A 17,904-nucleotide genomic window follows, 5' to 3' on the forward strand; every position below is an offset into this window, starting at 1 on the left:
GGCAGAAACTGCATGAGCAATACTAACGGGATGAGCGACATCCTTGAAGACGCTACATCTAGGAGTTCCAGACGCGGTGTAATTAAATCAGAAATAAGACGCCTCTCCTCTGTCTGCGTCTCAGGTTGGAGATGTCGTCTCGGTGAAAGAAAACGAGACTTTTCCCTGCGACCTCATCCTTCTTTCTTCCTCTCGAGATGACGGGACCTGCTTTGTTACTACAGCCAGTCTGGACGGAGAGAGCAGCCACAAGGTGTGTACAGTGTGTGTGTGTGTGTGTGTGTGTGTGTGTGTGTGTGTGTGTGTGTGTGTTAATGTACAGACCGGTTAGCTCGCTTCATCCAACCTGAATCTTGCTTCCCTCAAGTTAAGGCGGACAGTTTTCATTGCAAAGGTCTCCGTTCTCTCCTCTCTAGACATACTATGCGGTTCAGGACACGAAGGCTTACAACACTGAGAAGGAGGTGGACTCCATCCACGCTACCATAGAATGTGAACAACCGCAGCCGGACCTGTACAAGTCAGTACAACACACGCACACACACACACACACCTGAAAAACACTTGACAAATGTCTGAAACACGTCTTCTTTCCTGTTACGTCTCTTCTACACAGATTTGTTGGCCGTATCAACGTCTACATGGACAATGAACCGGTGGCCAGGTACTGTTATTTTGATTTGAAGAGATTCTGAATTTTCTTCAAAGAGGAAAAGAATACAGCTGCAGCACTTTCACAATCAGAGCGATCAAACAGTGTGTAACAATGAGCTGTTGTCTGTTTTTCAGGCCGTTAGGATCAGAAAACCTGCTGCTCAGAGGAGCCACGCTCAAGAACACTGAGTACATCTATGGTAATATCACCAGAAGTTAAAGTATTTATGAAAAGTATTCATCTATGAGTGAACAAACTAGCTTTTTCCAGAGCTTTCAACTGATTCTCACTGTCTTCCTTGAAAGCTTGGGACAAATGTAGTAAAAGTACCTTGTTGAGATGAGTTGTGTAGTCAAAGAGCGAACATTCCTCTCTGCCTCCTTTTCAGCGGTGGCCATCTACACCGGTATGGAAACCAAGATGGCTCTCAACTACCAGTCCAAGACTCAGAAACGCTCTGCAGTGGAAAAGTAGGCTCTCACATATACATGTTATACACTTGCAAAGGTTATCACTTATATCTTTCACCCAACCGTCTCTTCACTGACTGCATCACTTTCCTTCCATCTGGCGCTGACATGCGTCTTGTATCCAGATGGCCTGTAGATATGACTGACTGGAGGTGGATTACATTTACGCTTGGCAACAGTGTGGGCCTTATTAATCCTCGGAATTGCATTTGTCTTCCTTTTGCCAAAATGGACTTGGCTCTGAGTAAATGCCTTGTGTGAGCTGTTCCCGTTTATACTGTTATCTATTCTGACGAGCAGCGTGTTACAATCGAATCCAGTCTCTTTTCTGTGCCAGACTTCTGTGTGTGGACTAGAGGTGTTCTTTGTGTTAATGTGGCCTCTTGTTGTCTCCCTCTGCAGGTCGATGAATGCCTACCTGGTGGTCTACCTGTGCATCCTCATCAGCAAGGCGCTCATCAACACGGTGCTGAAATATGTGTGGCAGGCCGACCCCAACAGAGACGAGCCCTGGTACAACGACAGGACGGAAGCAGAGAGACAGAGACACATCGTGAGTCTGTTAATTATAATCCCTCAATCTGGAATACAATTAAAAACGATTCTTCATCCCCTCTTAACCTTCTCCTCATCCTCTTCCTCAGGTGATCAGGGCGTTCACAGACTTCTTGGCCTTCATGGTTCTGTTCAACTACATCATCCCAGTCTCCATGTACGTCACGGTGGAGATGCAGAAGTTCCTGGGCTCCTATTTCATCATGTGGGACGATGAGATGTTCGACGAGGAGCTGGGGGAGCGAGCCGTGGTCAACACGTCGGACCTGAACGAGGAGCTGGGGCAGGTAGCGAAGAACACCTGGAACGAAAACGCAGAGAAGTCACGTGGAGACGTATCGGGCTGTAACCCGAATCCCGCTCTCTGTTCAGGTGGAGTACGTGTTCACAGACAAGACAGGGACTCTGACGGAGAACAACATGGAGTTCATCGAGTGCTGTGTGGACGGACACGTCTATGTACCTGACGCTATCTGTAACGGACAGGTAACAACCCGATGGACCTTTGTGATTATTTATTTTGTCATCTTGTATCAATTATTGCTAATGATGCTCTTTGATCCACTATTTTCCATTCATGTGGTTTTGCACACCTGTCATACATACTTAACATTTTTGGCTCAGCTTTTATTTCTACGTTCTTACTCTGATCGCTCTTATGTTGTAATTGTGAATGTACTATATTTTAGACACACGTCCTCTCTTATTTAAATGTTCTTCATTTGTGTTTTTGTGTACTAGGTGATGCCTGGTGCAACAGGTATGGACATGATTGACACATCGCCAGGTCCCGGGGCCAGGGTGAGCATATCCTCAGTTGTGAGTGTATTTGTTTGTGTGTGTGTGTGTGTGTGTGTGCGTGTGAGGGTAACACTGTGTCGTCCGTCCTCTGCAGGAGCACGAGGAGCTGTTTTTCCGGGCGCTGTGTTTGTGCCACACGGTGCAGGTGAAGGAGGAGGAGACGGTGGACGGGATCAAGCACGGCATCCACCAGGGCAAGTCCACTTCCTTCTACATCTCCTCATCTCCAGACGAGGTGGCGCTGGTGGAGGGCATGAAGAGGTGGAGCACACACACACACACACACACACGCAATGTCGGTGATAATCAGAAATTTGTGAACAAACCCATCTGAGCACACATAGCACATTTAGAAACATTTTGTTTTTCTGTCTTTTCATGGTTTTCACTCACATACACACATTAAGTTATGTCACTCAAATTCAAACAATGGTGCTTTGCTTTGTGCCTCAGACTCGGTTTCACCTATCTAAGACTGAAGGACAGTCACATGGAGATCTTGAACAGGGAGGATGAGATTGAGAGGTGAGTGTGTCCCTTTAGGATAAAGCTGTTTATCTCTTAAAGCCGCTGCAACAATTCTTCCATCAGCTTTTCCTTATTTTAGAAGTTAGTTACAGCGCATATAGTACTTCTAATTATTGTTTTTATTACTAATTAATAATTAATCCGATCCTTCTTTTATTGCACTCTAATGTTTTTTGTCCTTCCGCCTGCTCGTGTCACTGCTCACCTTAGTTTTAACTTATCCACAGGATTATTTTAATGTTTGTGTGTTTTATTTTTTTCTAGGTTTCAGCTGCTGGAGGTTTTGACATTCGACTCAGTCAGACGGAGGATGAGCGTCATTGTCAGGTCCAGCACTGGTAATACACGTCAAACTGTGAATATGCATGTGTATGATTAGGTTTATGTCCATGGATTCTTTCTCACACACTTCTTTTTTCCGTGTGTGTGTGTGTGTGTGTGTGTGTGTGTGTGTGTGTGTGTGTGTGAGCAGGTGAGCTCTATCTGTTCTGTAAAGGTGCAGACTCCTCCATCTTCCCCAGGGTTATATCAGGCAAGGTGGATCAGGTCAAAGCTCGGGTGGAGCACAACGCAGTGGTGAGAGCACACACACACACACACACACACACACACACACACACACACAGACACACACACACACTATAATTTACTACTATAGATTTATGAAAGTACTTTTCTCTTGGAACATTATTCCCAAGATTCATCTTGCAAAATGGACTAATGAATATAACGGGTTGATTGAAAGTTAACCCTTTAAGATGAATTCCATAAATACCTTGCTGTAGATTAATCGTAGGTTTCAGTGCGAACAGAAAGATCTTCAGTATGTGGCCGTTGTGCTGATGAGGTTCAAATGGAAAGAGCAGTAGCTGCCCACACACCTCACACTCACATCCAGAGCCCAAACTCAAGCAATGTAAGCTGTAAGAAGAAGTGAATGTTATCGGTTGATGCTTCCTTGATGTCCCAGCCTCACCCAGTTTGACTCCCTCCTCCCCTCCAGGAGGGTCTGAGGACACTCTGTGTTGCCTATCGGCCTCTGACTCCCGAGCAGTACCAGGAGGTTTGCCACCTGCTGAACGGGGCCAAGCTGGCACTACAGGACCGAGACAAACGACTGGCCGAGGCCTACGACATCATCGAGAAAGACCTGATACTGCTGGGAGCAACTGCTGTGGAGGACAGGTAGAGGATCTCTTGTACTTTTTGCTGCTTGTTACATAGAAACCCAGTCTATTATTACCACCACGCTTTCCCTTTTTGGATCTAAATGTCTGCACTTCAAAACGCTAACTCTTTATTCTGTGCGTGCTGCTGCCTTGACAAGTGCTGCCCCACTTCTGAGAGTGAGGACAAGAGGCAGTTCAACCCTCCGATTGCTACTAAAGCAATTACAGTGCAGCCTTTAGAGCGGTTGTTAACACGAGTCAACTGTGCAGAAAGAAGCGGAACGAAAATGATCCAAGTATTGTGATACTGTTGATTTGATCTCCTAATGCGTACTTCTGGGTCACTAAAATGTTCTCTTTCTTTGTCTGTGCTTTTCCTACTGTCCTGCGCGCCAGGCTCCAGGAAAAAGCGGCGGACACCATTGAGTCCCTCCACCAGGCGGGTATGAAGGTGTGGGTGCTGACCGGTGACAAGATGGAGACGGCGGCCGCTACCTGCTACGCCAGCAAGCTGTTTCGCCGCAACACCCAGATCCTGGAGCTGACCACCAAGCGCACTGAGGAGCAGAGCCTTCACGACGTCCTGTTTGACCTGAGCAGGACCGTGCTGAGGCAGCATGTAGGCATGACCAGGGACTCCTTCTCTGGGTGAGAAAAAACAACAACAACCTGTTACATGCTTTAAATACTTTCAAATGAGAAGAAGCTGTCCTGTATTTGACAGGTCTCCTGTTTGTCCAGTTTATCAGGTGACTGTACTGACTACGGTCTGATCATCGACGGAGCCACCCTCTCTGCGGTGATGAGGCCCGCCCAGGAGGACTCCAACTCAGGGAACTACAAAGAGATCTTCCTAGAAATCTGCCGCAACTGCAGCGCCGTGCTCTGCTGTCGAATGGCGCCGCTCCAAAAAGCCCAGGTACAAAGACACAGGCGTCAATCCGAACGAGTGGGACCGTTTTCACTCTTCTTAAATGACATATAAGCGATGCTTTGTGGCGATCTGCTAAGCTGCTGTAAGGAGTTAAAGGGCTCTCTTTCCTCGTATGTTCTAGATCGTGAAGCTGATCAAAGCCTCCAAGGAGCACCCGATCACGCTGGCCATTGGAGACGGAGCAAACGACGTCAGCATGATCCTAGAGGCCCACGTCGGCATCGGTCAGTACTATTTAGACATCGCGAAACTAACACGCTACATCCCCGTGAAAGTCAGCACCTTAACCTCACTGACTGTCATGTTACTTCAAACCGTACATGTGTGCAATGAATCCTTTATGTGCGTCTCAAGGCATCATGGGTAAGGAGGGTCGTCAGGCGGTGAGGAACAGCGACTACGCCATCCCAAAGTTCAAACACCTCAAGAAGATCCTGCTCGTCCATGGACACTATTACTACATACGCATCTCTGAACTCGTGCAATACTTCTTCTACAAGGTAGTCTGTCTGCTCATTTCATGTGTGTGTGTGTGTGTGTGTCAGTTTATAAACTCAGTTTAGGGTAGTTCTTTTGTTACTGATGTTTTGTGTCTAGTTGTGGTACTTTTGGGATAGGTGGAACTTTTAAGTGAATTTTTCAAAACATTTTGAAGACAAAATTTAAGTCGGCATTAATAAATATCTAATTAATTACAGTAAAACTAGTGCCAATATCCACATTTATCTCAATTGATTTTCTTTCTTGAATTCAACTTAAACTAAGTTGAATTCTATCCATCCTATAATCTTTTAAGTTGCATGTTTTTAATGTCCGCAAGCTTCAGCAAGAACTTGCAACAAACAAATAAAACACTTCAATTTGATCCTGCATTTATCTCTCATTTCTTTTCCTTCTTCTCCCAGAATGTCTGTTTCATCTTCCCCCAGTTCCTCTACCAGTTCTTCTGTGGCTTCTCACAACAGGTAGGTACACACACACACAGACACACACACACACACACACACACACTTACAAGTACACAAAATAAACAATCATAAGAAGTGAAATAATGCTGAATGCTCTCTGCTCATCTCACCAGCCGCTGTACGATACAGCTTACTTGACTCTGTACAACATCAGCTTCACCTCGCTGCCCATTCTGCTCTACAGTCTGATCGAGCAGCACATTAACATGGACATCCTGAGCAAGGACCCGTCTCTCTATAGGTTGGTGTCGTTGTCTAGTCCGTCTGTGATGTGAAACGGTTACCTGCTGCTCTTTTCTTAATCTGCTGACTTCCTGTACATGGCTGCAGCATGGCTGGGGTTTATTGACCTCCTCCATGTCCCCCGACAAACACACTGTTCACTTGAACCTCACAAGCAAAAGTAACGCATGAATACATTTCAGAGGCGATAGCAGAAGATTGAGGTATTTTAAAAAGCAGAAGAGTACATCAGACATTTGCTCAATGCAATCAGATCAGGCCTTGGAGCGCAGAAACCTCCCACTTTAACTGGGTTTGATTGGGTTCAGTTTAGTCAGAGCTCAAATATTTAAAAATAGAAAACTTGAGGATTCACATGACAGTCTGAATTCTTCCTTTTCTCTTTGTGTGACTCTCTAAATCGAATTTTGTCACAAACAACAAGACTTCTGAGGGCACATAACTCTTCTCAGGTCATTTCGTATTTCAGTGTTCATAAGGCGCCTATATCAGCGATGTATTCATGAATGATTGCATTTGAAAGCTAAATCTAATTAGAATATTTTATGACAGTCATTTCTGGTTAAGGTCCTCCCAAAGGCAGCTAATGTGGTATTGATTCAAATGAGAGGTAGTCAACATGAGTCATTCATACCGTCTATTATTATCTCGTGTTTGTCTTCAGAGATATTGCTAAGAACTCGTTGCTGCGCTGGCCCATCTTCATATACTGGACTATCCTGGGTGTGTACGACGCCTTCGTGATGTTCTTCGGCTGCTACTTCCTGTTTGACAACACCACCTTCACCAGCAACGGACAGGTAACACCCACGCGTCAAAGACGGCTCCTTATGCTCAGTCTTGGACAAGAGAACATCTACAGGCTGCTTAATGTCTTAATTTTTGCACCTTAATTTGTTTCGTACAGTTTGTAAGAGAAACCCATAAATGTTTTAATGTACATCAAATTGTGGGCTGCATGCTTTAATATAACATATTTAGTTTTTGATTAAGTACTATTATGATTTGTCGTGATGCAGTTCGCTACAAAACACGTCTATCACATCTAATTTGCTGCTTTTCATTTGGCTTTTTCAGTGTCTTTAAGATGTTTTAAGTTTACTAATACATATAAACAAAGAATATTGTTCTTTGTGGTTTAAAGCTTATTCTCACCTTTCTCATCACACAGGTACTGTGGAGCATCTGATAGATTCATTTTCAGCTTTTAGATTTTGTGTTGTCATTTAAACTCAGGACTTAAAGAGGTCTAACTTGTAGGTTAGTCAATTAAAAAGAAAGACGGTGCAGGTGGACTTACACCTGTTGGTATGAACTTTAAAGGATGATAAACGTTCTCCCATTCACATCCAAGAAGCGACAGCATGGCGGGTTTCCATCTTTCTCTGTTTCTCTGTTTGTTTCTGCTCTCACAGTGACCACTGCTTTGAGTTGCTTTGTTTCACTTGTTTTATGCATTTGAATTTTTATTCTTCTCCAGCCACAAAACTGTTGTTTATTTTCTTATGATTTCCTTCTTCTGGCCTTCTCCTCTTCTCTCTCTCTTCCTCTTCCTCTTACCTTTGTGTTGCTTTTTCTTTTTTGCTTCTCTTTCCTCCTCCCAGCTAATGACAACCAACACACAGATGGTAAGCCTGTCCCTGTCTCTCTGTCATCCCTCCCTAGTTTCAGTTTCCAATTTCCTGTTTGGTCCCGTCACACAGCCTGATACTAAACCTCTCGTCCTCCATTCACCGTTCATCTCATGTGCAGCCGGTAGTGCTTGCTGTAGACACATCAACTGTCGGCGTCTGTATAGTGACCCATGCTCATGTGTCCAGGTGTTAATAATCCAACGCTCTACATTCTGTGTGCATCGTGTGTGTGTGTGTGTGTGTGTGTGTGTGTGTGTGTGTGTGTGTGTGTGACAACTTCAGTTAAAAGCAGGGGATAAATGAATGGAGAGAAAGAGTTGCATTACTTCCATTACATGACATTTGAGACGTTCAGTCATCTTTCTAATCTAATTCTCCCTTTAGAGCAGAAGAACATTGTCACATTTGCGGTTACTCTCTGAGCCATCAGGACTATTTATAGGCTTATTTGTAAAGAAATAACAGAGAGCGATCGTTTCTTATAGATTTACAGAAAGTAGAAGGGAATCAGGTGCATTTGCGTACGTCAACAGCTACACAGCAAAACACCAGAACAGATCTGTTTTGTGGCACCAAGGGCTTTTACAGGTTAAAGACACAAAACACTGACATGTGTCCAGTTAATGTGAATTATATGTCATTTTTTGGAAGGGTCCTGGTTGATTGACCAACCTCCATTATTAAGTGTCACTATTCATTCCCAGATTCCATGAGAAACAAAGTCCAGGACCAATCAAGTGCCTCACTGTTATCATATCTCTGTAATCCTACTTTTAATAATAGCTATCCAAACATGCTTTATTGTTTATCCTTGATTCTTTGGATACCTTATAATGGGACCACAGTCTGGGGTTACAAAGTAACGTAAAGTCTGTTTATAAGTCATAACTGATTTCATGAATCACCATCACATCATCATTACAACCACCACATCTTCAGGTGGCTTTCAAAAGCTTAATTTTTCTCTCTTCATGCTTGTCTTTATGTTCTTTTTTCCTAATTTATTGATACTTCACATCTCTAATTCTTTCTCACGGATTAAGGACATTTAAGGAAACTGTGATATATATTAATGCTTTTTTAGTTAAGTCATAATTACTGATCTAAGTGTTGCTTTGAAAGAACATTTTGGGCTCGCCTTTGATCCTGTGATCATCTTAATCCTATTCTGTCAGGATTATTATGGAAAAACACCCTTTTATAATTTCTGTAAAGATAGCAATACTATCTGTCTTATGTCAATAGCATTGTGAGCTACGCTATTAATAATTAAGACCACATTTCCCATAAACCCTGTAGCCTTCGATCATAAAGAGCAGAGAGCCTTTCTCATCAGCTGAAATAGATTTTTATATTGCTCCTTCACTTTCTGCGCTTCCCAGAAGAGTTTTAAGTTCAATTGCGATAACAAAGTTTACTTTTTTTTGCTGTAAAGTAACACAAAAAGGTTTCCTTCCAAATCTGAGTAGAGATCACGTCACTGCTTCTGGTTGTATTTAAGTCCCCTCATCTCACCTGTTTCCCACCCATCAGGAATCTGACAATCTATTCTTCACCTGAATGTTGCCGTCTGAGCTCCCTGCCATCTGTTTGATTGATTGATTCCTTATTGAGTACCTGTACTTTAGTTTATCTGTGTCCCACATCAACACCAGGCCCGTAGAGGGGCCTCGAATATGATTTTACTTAACAAGAACAGAAATCGCCGTCACTAACAGCCTCTGTTGTTTGCCTCTGCAGATGTTTGGAAACTGGACATTTGGAACGCTCGTCTTCACTGTGCTGGTCTTCACTGTTACATTCAAGGTAACCACACATTCAGTCTACGCAGTGTCTGCACTCACAGAAGCACCAGAGCGAGGCTGGATTAAGCCGGTATCATTAGAGTGAGCTGTGGCGTTTGACAGGTGGAAGGTTTGCTCTCTCAGCTCTCCCCTCTCTCCTGTAGTTGGCTCTAGATACTCATTACTGGACCTGGATCAACCATTTTGTCATCTGGGGCTCGCTGATTTTCTTTGTGGTCTTCTCTCTGCTGTGGGGAGGAATCATCTGGTAAGCTAACGTAGATAGATAATGTATGATTTAATGTAACAGCCTGAAACCTAATAAGCTACTGAGAAAAAATACATTTATTCTCTTCATTTGGCTGCCTCCTCTCCTCTCCTCCAGGCCTTTCCTCAACTACCAGAGGATGTACTATGTGTTCATGCAGATGTTGTCCAGTGGTCCGGCCTGGCTCAGCATAATCCTTCTGATAACAGCCAGTCTGCTGCCAGATGTGGTGAAGAAGGTCATCTGCAGGACGCTGTGGCCCACCACGACTGAACGCATACAGGTGGGCGCATACTTGTACATATTTACCGTCGACCATATGAGAACTTTTTTAGAATTGCATCCATGATTGAATAATAGGGCTATTTTTAAATCTAAATGTCTATTTGTCAAATGAATTACATTGTTCTGGGAATAATTACTAATCGAATCTTTTCCTTCAAGCTCAGGTAAAACAGTGCCCTCTGCTGGTCGTGTTTCATAAATCAATTTAGCACATTTACCTCTAAACTTTGCAAAGAACTAGACGTTGGCAACATTGAAAGTGGTCTAAATCAAATTCGATATCTGTTTAAAGCTTTCTAGACACACATATAATACTGTTTATTGACTGTGTGTGAGTGTGTGTGTGTGTGTGTGTGTGTGTGTGTGTGTGTGTGTGTGAAATGTCTAACTGGTGACTGTGGGTCAGCAGATGTACGCTGGTTTTGGCTACGTCCCCACTCTGTTGGATGTAAGTCAATAAGCCTCTCTGCCTGTCTGTGTGCAGTGCTTCTCCTTTATTTATTAATTTAAAAAAAAAAGAGAATTATCTTTATCCAAAATAAATTTGGATTTCTATCAACCCTGGTTTGCAGTAGCCTGTTAAATGGGTTTGTTTTCAAACTGTTTGCAGTGAGGTTTGAACTTCTTCTCTTCACCTTCCTTATGACTGTGGTGGTGGAGAGCTAATGAGCAGCCTCCCGAGCCCTCTCCAGATATGGCTTTACGTTCTCACGTCTGTAAATGTCACGTGGCATTTTGATCAGATCTTCAGAGCTTTAACTCTCCCTCCTCCCACTTCCCTCCGTCCTCTGACTTCCTGGTTCCTCCCTCCATCCTCTCCTCCCTCTGGTTCTCCTCCGTGGCAGATTAAGCGTCGGTGCCTCGCCTCCGAGCCCTCCACCATCTTTATGCTGTCTCAGACTTCCAGCAGAATGAGTTTCTAACCCAGCCCTCCCAGAGGTGACCCTCTGCCTTTCCTCCCGTCTGTAACCTGAATACAATCCCTCTTCCTCTCTTTTTTCCTTTTTTTTTTGTATCCTCTTACATTCTCCCTGCTGCTGTTTTGCATGAAGTGACTCTTTTGTTTGTCTGATTGCATGCCAGTGATGATGTTAGATTGTGTGTGTTTTAATGTTGTATGCGTGTGTGTGTGTGTGTGTGTGTGTGTGTGTGTGTGTGTCCACAGCGTGAGAAGGATAATAGAGGGTCTGAGAGGGCCCTGACCTACCAGAGCTCTGTCACCTTACTAGATGGAATAGCTGTCACAGAAACCTAGAGGGCTTCAGCACGGTAAAACACACACCCTGCTACCGTGTGTGTGTGTGTGTGTGTAATGGTAACGGTGGGTGACGTTAACATCCTGCAGTGATGGGGTTTACTTTGCCGTGGTGAGAAGTTTCACAGATTTGACAGTTTTACCTGACTAACACATGGGTGTAGTGTGAGTGTGCGTGAGGGTCTTGAAAGCTCTAAGATCTAATAATCCCTCCAGGTATCGACTGAAGCGCTCACATGCTGTTGGGTGATTCTTTACATGGAGCTCTGGCGCCCTCTAGTGACACATTTCAGCCTTCGCCGCAGAGCCAGAAGGCTCGACACGCAGTCGGACTGAACATTCATGCATGTTTATCCGTCACGTTTCCATCTGCATGGTTTTGTTTGCCTCTGTTTATGCTGCTGTATGGCGTTCCAGTATTTATTTACTCATTCTTGTATGCGTACTTCATGTGCTCTGGCTGCATTGTGTCTGAACAGGATGGACAGGATATTATCATCACAGCTGGCCAATTAGATTAACGCACTTTATTAATTAAATCATACAAATGATTGAATTGTCTGCTGACGTAGGTTCAGGTTACTGACAGAGGGGAGCCTCTTGCTTTTGGCAGTAGCTCATTTGGCCTTTGTCCCTCCAGCCATAACCTCCTTTTAAATGAAGCTCCTGCTTTCATCTCTTCTCCAAAATGTCTGCTGCAGCGGAAGAAGAAGCAGACAGAAAAAAAACATGATGCTGTCAACATGCAGGTGTTACTGTTAAAGTCAAGAAAAGTTTTTCCACACAGTTTTAAACGTACTATATCACTGAAGATATTATTCTATACTGTAGCACCCAGATTTCCATTCATTGGAACTAAGGCCAAACCATGAAGAACTAGAAGAATAAAAGTACACAAATGTATCTATAGTTTTATTTCTGGCCAGCTGGGATAACTATGTCTCCTCCATGAATCTCCTCCACTGCCCCTAAACATGTATTCTTCTCAGTTTTCACTTTGTTGTCTCCTTTTCCTCCCTCTCTACACACAGAATGCTGATAAACTCTACGAGGGCCAGCTGTCCGAGTTCACCCCCCTGGCGTCCCTCCACGCCCCGTCCAAGGCCGGCAGCCTGCGGCGAGGCTCGGGCAACCAAAGGAACGCCCCGAACCCTCGAAGGTCTGAACCCTTTACCAAGAAAATCATGTTCACGCGCTGGCAAAGAACGCCAGACTACAGCACCTTCACCCCCCTCGTCCGATTCGCCGATGGCTCCCGCCACTCGAAACAGGGGCATGCCTATGGCGGGGCGGGGCCAGAGACCTCAGTCTAGTTTATTTCTGTCTGGTGTTTTTTTTCTATTCTGATATCAGATACAATAGCATCCATTTGGAGTTGAACTCAACGAAGGAATAATTTAACAGGTCACTGGAAAGTAAAGTTACCCAAAAAGTAACTCAAACTAATTTATTTATGTTCCTGAAGTTGAATAACTGACTGCGATGCTAATAGCAGGTAATCCATCTCCGAGGGGTTACAATGAAAGTGCTCTTCACAACTGCTCCCAAGTCAGCAGCCAAAGTATGGCACAAAGCATTATGGGACGGCTCTGGGAGGGACTCCATCCGCGGGGGCCTCGCTCGCCCCCACAAGGCGCAAAGGGCTCAGCGTACTGATGTCACAACGAAACAGACTCGAGAGCTTTGATATCGTAAAGCACTGAAAACAACATGAGCACCGGCCCTTTACGCCTGCCTGCCTTTGATAGCTGGCAGCTGAAGTGTACTTTACTCCAATTTAAAGGATTTATATGACTTTTTAAAGAACTCATGTGTTGTGATTGCGCTGCTGATGAAGACAGGAACCGTGCTTTAGCCAGCTCAAGCTTTCTCTGACCAAACATTTCCCTTTTCTTCATTCCTTCCATCTCTCTCTTTCTCGTTCTGCCTCTTTTCAGGACTAACTGGTGTTGCCTGTGTGCAAACATATTATCCCGAAACACTCCCTAGGACTCTCTACGACATTGTAAGGAGGGCTGCAGTAGAGCAGTAACGCCTAAGCGTTGGAGGAGTGGATCTAAAATGGTCTTTTTTTCCTGTTTTTATAGTCTTATAAAAACTTAAAGAAAGAAAGAAAGACTCACTTTAGCTGCACATCCCACGCTTGAGCTTTCAAACTCCCATGTAGGTAGTCTGGAGTGATTAGTGGAAGAGATGTGTGTTAGCTACCAGTTGTGTTCATTTATCTCTGCAGGATCCCTTTCTGTCTTGTTGTCTTTAGAGCACTTTAACTGTAGACCTTCTTCCTACGTGTTATTATTATTATTATTATGTACCTATAGTGCTTTCCACAGAGCTCTTTATGACTTAGAAATGGTAGAAATGGCAGACGGCTTCCCTGCTGTTTCTCCACGCCTTAATATCGCCACATTATCTTGACCTTTTACCAAAGACATCGACTGCTGGATATACTGTAGTGCTAAGTGTGTGATCTATAGGTCAGATCTCGCGGTTCTGTAAAACACAAAATGAAAGTGGCCAGCAGAAAGAATATGAAAGTTAGTCGACATTAAAGAAATACAGCTCTCTAAATGAGATGTCAACAGCACTGGGTGCCTGTCTTTGACAGCTTTGATTTTTAATTGCATACTTATTTTAACTTACTTGCGTTCACTTTCCTCAAAGCACCTTAAAAATGATCATGCAAAGCGTGTCCTTATCGATATAATCTCAACACAACAAAAGAATTCTATCAAGTGCCCCGGACTGCTTGATGCCTTAAATGAAAGCACAGTTTGTTTTTGGTATCGATCTTCTCACCTGATTGTTTGATGGAAAGCAAATAAGCATATTACCCCAAATGTCAAACTATTTGTCGAGGTTGGTACAGCTAACATTTAACTTTAAGTACCAAACGAGTGCATAAATATCTACAAGAGTCTAATGAGATTATCTGCCTTGAAAAGGGTCGTCTTCTGTCTCACACTTTCCTGCTTCAACATTTAACCTCTCTGTCTCTCTTTCTAGCTGTCTCTCTCTCTCTCTTTCTGTCTCTCTCTCATTCTCCCTGTGCTGAAGTGATGCTGATGCGGGAGTTATCCTACCTCTGTGAGAGCCGCCTCCACCTCCGCCTGACCACGCTCTCCTGTGTGTCCCTCTGCATCTCCTCGGCCATCCATCTATCCATCTATCTATCCATCTATCATCGTGAGACAGAGTAGAAAAGATGTTGTTTTTTTTATAGTACTTCTCTGAACCAAAGCCTTGTTGCTGCTCAAGATACTTTTAGCTGCTTTACATTAGGTGCCTTGTGGTAGTTTCTCTCTCTCTCTCTGCTGAACCGTCTTTGCTTGCTTTATGGCGAATCTAGGACTAATAAGAGGCATTTGGACCGTATAAACACAGATGATGGATGAACGGATGCGTGACTGAGGAGTGACAGAGAGAATGGATACGTGAGTGAAATGTATACGTGAAAATCACTTTTACGCAGGTCATGCTGTTCAAGAAGACTTATTCAGAACTGGAATACGATCAACGAACAAAATGATTTCTTCTTGCACAAAAAAAACGTTCACTGACTTATGTTTAATATCTGTTTTTTATTCCAAATGTTTATACATGTCCAGACGGGCCTCTGTCTCTGCAATGTTATTTTTATTGTTTTATATTCGTGTAAAATTCCTCTTTACCACATCGCTCGGTGGTCGGAGCACACTGGAAAGATGTCGGATGTGATGTTGTCTTCAACTGTTATTTGAATGAGACAGAAAACTTGAAGAGCTCAAAATGACATATGGGATTTTTATTTTTTTTTAATATTCTGCAGTTTCCTTCTAAGTTAACATCTCTGGCTTCTCAAAATGTGGGTTTTCTATTTCAATATTTATATAAAATGAACATTCTGTGGTATTGTGGTACTGCTGGATTCACAGAATTAGTCTCTGAACTTCGGTTGCGTATTAAAGGGTCACTTCAACAAAATTGTCTGCGAGGCTGATATCTCATAACCTGGGCAAACACAACCAAACTACCTGCATGGTTCAGTCCCTGAAGTTCAATTATCGCCTTGCATGTAAATGATCCAAAAAGAACCTGTTTGCAGAACACTTGCCATGTGGTAGTGAATTAGTATTATGATGTTTTGCATCCAAAAGTCATTTATGTTACAATCAAGAATCAGTTATTGCAATCCACAAACGAATCCACCAAATCACTTTGGACAGACAACTCTTTATGATTGGAGTTATCTGATCAAACTTTTGGCACTCAGAATATCCTAATTATTGCCATAACCCCCCCCCCCCCCTTCTCTGTGTGGGGCGATCTGTCCAAGAGACAGTCAGGTACTTCCTGCGTGAGTCAATAAAAAACGGTGGAATCCACATCATTTAATGAATTACAAAAACAAAATCCCCGCAGTTACTGTCGTGCTTTTTGTATGTTAGAGATCTTTTTATACATTCTGGAGACAGTATTTGACGTGTGTCTTATCAACGTAGAAGAGTATTCGAACAACCAAACCAAACACTGGACGGACATTTGCATAGCTTTAATGCTTTAATAATGAACCCCTGCACTGGACATCACCTGTCTGAGGATTGACACTCTGCTGTAGAAACTTCCAAAGCCATTAATGGTGGATTTATGGTCTTACTGCGCCGATCGCTCTTCGTCTCAACTGTCCCGATCTTTCAACGCCACCTAAACTGACAGCCTTCGAACAGAATGTTATCTTTCTCTTTTACAATGTATTATTGTACAGTGTTGTATTTCTCTTAACCAACAGTATCTGTAAATCGCTGTACACTCAGATACAGTATATATATATATAAATATATATAAATGTAGTTATGTTAATTGATGTACAGTTTTGGGGTCTTTTTATATACAGTTTTTAACAGAGTCATATCAAGATTTACTTGTGGATTTTTTTGCCAACATTTCTGTAGCTATTGATGGCAAACAACTGTACATTTGCTTGAAAATAAAAGCCAGAAGTGAAAATATAAAAACCTGAAATAATGTAATTTCTGTTGTTATTTTCAGCTGCACTTCATGCCTCAGCCACAGGGATGCAGTAGAGTATTTCTGCTGTGCCGGACCTTTCTGAGGCCTTTAAAGCTCAAAGTTGACGAATCAAACGCACCTGAAGAGTTTCTAAATATCTGGAGCTGATGAGATACAATCAAAAGGATATTCCACGAGTAGAGTTTAGAGCATTTAACCAACCTGTGCTCGCATATGCTGCTCTAACTAAACTACCAGTTGTGCTGTAAATGACACTCAGGAAATGGTTAAAGAAAAAAGACAATTTTTAGATTTAATGTGTTCCCCAAAGTTGCTCCAGGGCTGCCGTCTGCACCATCTGAGGACGTCAACAAGATTAGGATGGAGGCTTCGGATCGATTGGATTCTCTTCATCCTTTTCACTTCTCGTCTGCGCTGATCTTCCACGTCCTCTCCTCCACAGCTGGCAGCCGATGAGACCTGCTAGTGTGTCTGACAAGGATGGAAAAATATCTAGGGCAACACTGTCAAGAGGTGAAATGTGGGGAAGGGGAAGAAATATGAAAAGTAGATGGTGAAAAAGTGGTTGTGCATTTCCTTTGTGGTTGCACAGACCTCTATTACCATCCCCAAGATGGATTTTCTTCAGTCGCTAAATTGCAATGACTCATTCAATCATTTAAAAACAGAGCAGAGCGATCAAAGTCTCACTGTTTTACCACCTATTTCATCAAACGCCACTAAAAACTTATACTATAAATATGCACTGAGTTATACCTCTAATTTCATGTTTATGGTGTATTACTTCGTATAGATTCTAAAATATATAGAGAGGTGGGAGGTGTAATTCAAGGTGTAACCAAGTCCTGAACAACCTGTTCACCACCAATTTAGGTTTCCTTCATCTTGAACTGCTTTAGGTTACATTGCTTGAAGCACGTAACACACTTTTTAAGGTACTGTAGGTGTTGGTGTGTGTGTGGTTGTGAGGGCTGTAACAAAGTGTGTTAGATTGAGTTGAATTCACACCTCCAATCCTGCAAAAAATACTCAACATATCGAAAAGACATAATGAAACGGTAGAGACAGAAATGGGACTGGCAGAGAAATCAAAGGCCCTGAGTAGACATTCAATTTCCATCATGTTAAGAGTCAGACTTATTTACCTGAAGCTGCAATAAAGCAACAGGTGACTGTTAAAAATATGAGAATGCAATAGTAATCCTGTAAAGTGCCATGCGCTACGTCCTCTTCCGCTGTGAGATAAGGGTTAAAGAAAAAGTTTGCCATTTTGGGAAGTAAGCTTATTCGCTAACTTGTCGTGTCTGAACCAAGCTGTTTGGCAATAGAGGGTCAACAGGGCTCA

At 43.1% G+C, this 17,904-nt stretch overlaps 1 protein-coding gene across 4 annotated transcripts in view; it reads left to right on the top strand.

Annotated features, from left to right (window-relative positions):
* atp11a (ATPase phospholipid transporting 11A) overlaps positions 1-16,537 on the top strand; it is a 32,906-nt gene extending 16,369 nt beyond the window's left edge. The window contains exons 6-32 of one of the 4 annotated variants that reach the window (XM_068719350.1): positions 125-253; positions 417-520; positions 617-664; positions 790-854; positions 1,044-1,125; positions 1,528-1,678; positions 1,770-1,967; positions 2,053-2,166; positions 2,422-2,481; positions 2,576-2,742; positions 2,935-3,006; positions 3,274-3,347; positions 3,482-3,585; positions 4,013-4,194; positions 4,575-4,826; positions 4,920-5,097; positions 5,234-5,336; positions 5,467-5,612; positions 6,018-6,077; positions 6,194-6,321; positions 6,988-7,123; positions 7,928-7,951; positions 9,698-9,763; positions 9,906-10,009; positions 10,127-10,292; positions 11,140-11,233; positions 12,581-12,626. In XM_068719350.1, coding sequence (XP_068575451.1) covers positions 125-253; positions 417-520; positions 617-664; positions 790-854; positions 1,044-1,125; positions 1,528-1,678; positions 1,770-1,967; positions 2,053-2,166; positions 2,422-2,481; positions 2,576-2,742; positions 2,935-3,006; positions 3,274-3,347; positions 3,482-3,585; positions 4,013-4,194; positions 4,575-4,826; positions 4,920-5,097; positions 5,234-5,336; positions 5,467-5,612; positions 6,018-6,077; positions 6,194-6,321; positions 6,988-7,123; positions 7,928-7,951; positions 9,698-9,763; positions 9,906-10,009; positions 10,127-10,292; positions 11,140-11,217 — 2,991 coding nt within the window. In that variant the 3' untranslated portion in view covers positions 11,218-11,233; positions 12,581-12,626. Of the gene's footprint in view, positions 1-124; positions 254-416; positions 521-616; positions 665-789; positions 855-1,043; positions 1,126-1,527; positions 1,679-1,769; positions 1,968-2,052; positions 2,167-2,421; positions 2,482-2,575; positions 2,743-2,934; positions 3,007-3,273; positions 3,348-3,481; positions 3,586-4,012; positions 4,195-4,574; positions 4,827-4,919; positions 5,098-5,233; positions 5,337-5,466; positions 5,613-6,017; positions 6,078-6,193; positions 6,322-6,987; positions 7,124-7,927; positions 7,952-9,697; positions 9,764-9,905; positions 10,010-10,126; positions 10,293-11,139; positions 11,541-12,580 lie in introns of those variants that run through there. The other 3 variants (XM_068719348.1, XM_068719349.1, XM_068719351.1) reach the window with 3 other exon arrangements.
* Positions 16,538-17,904: the final 1,367 nt, after the last annotated feature.

This window comes from Cebidichthys violaceus, unplaced genomic scaffold (assembly GCF_023349555.1).
Source record: "Cebidichthys violaceus isolate CVI_PGR_0920_01 unplaced genomic scaffold, fCebVio1.0.p SCAF_24, whole genome shotgun sequence".
NCBI lineage: Eukaryota > Metazoa > Chordata > Actinopteri > Perciformes > Stichaeidae > Cebidichthys > Cebidichthys violaceus.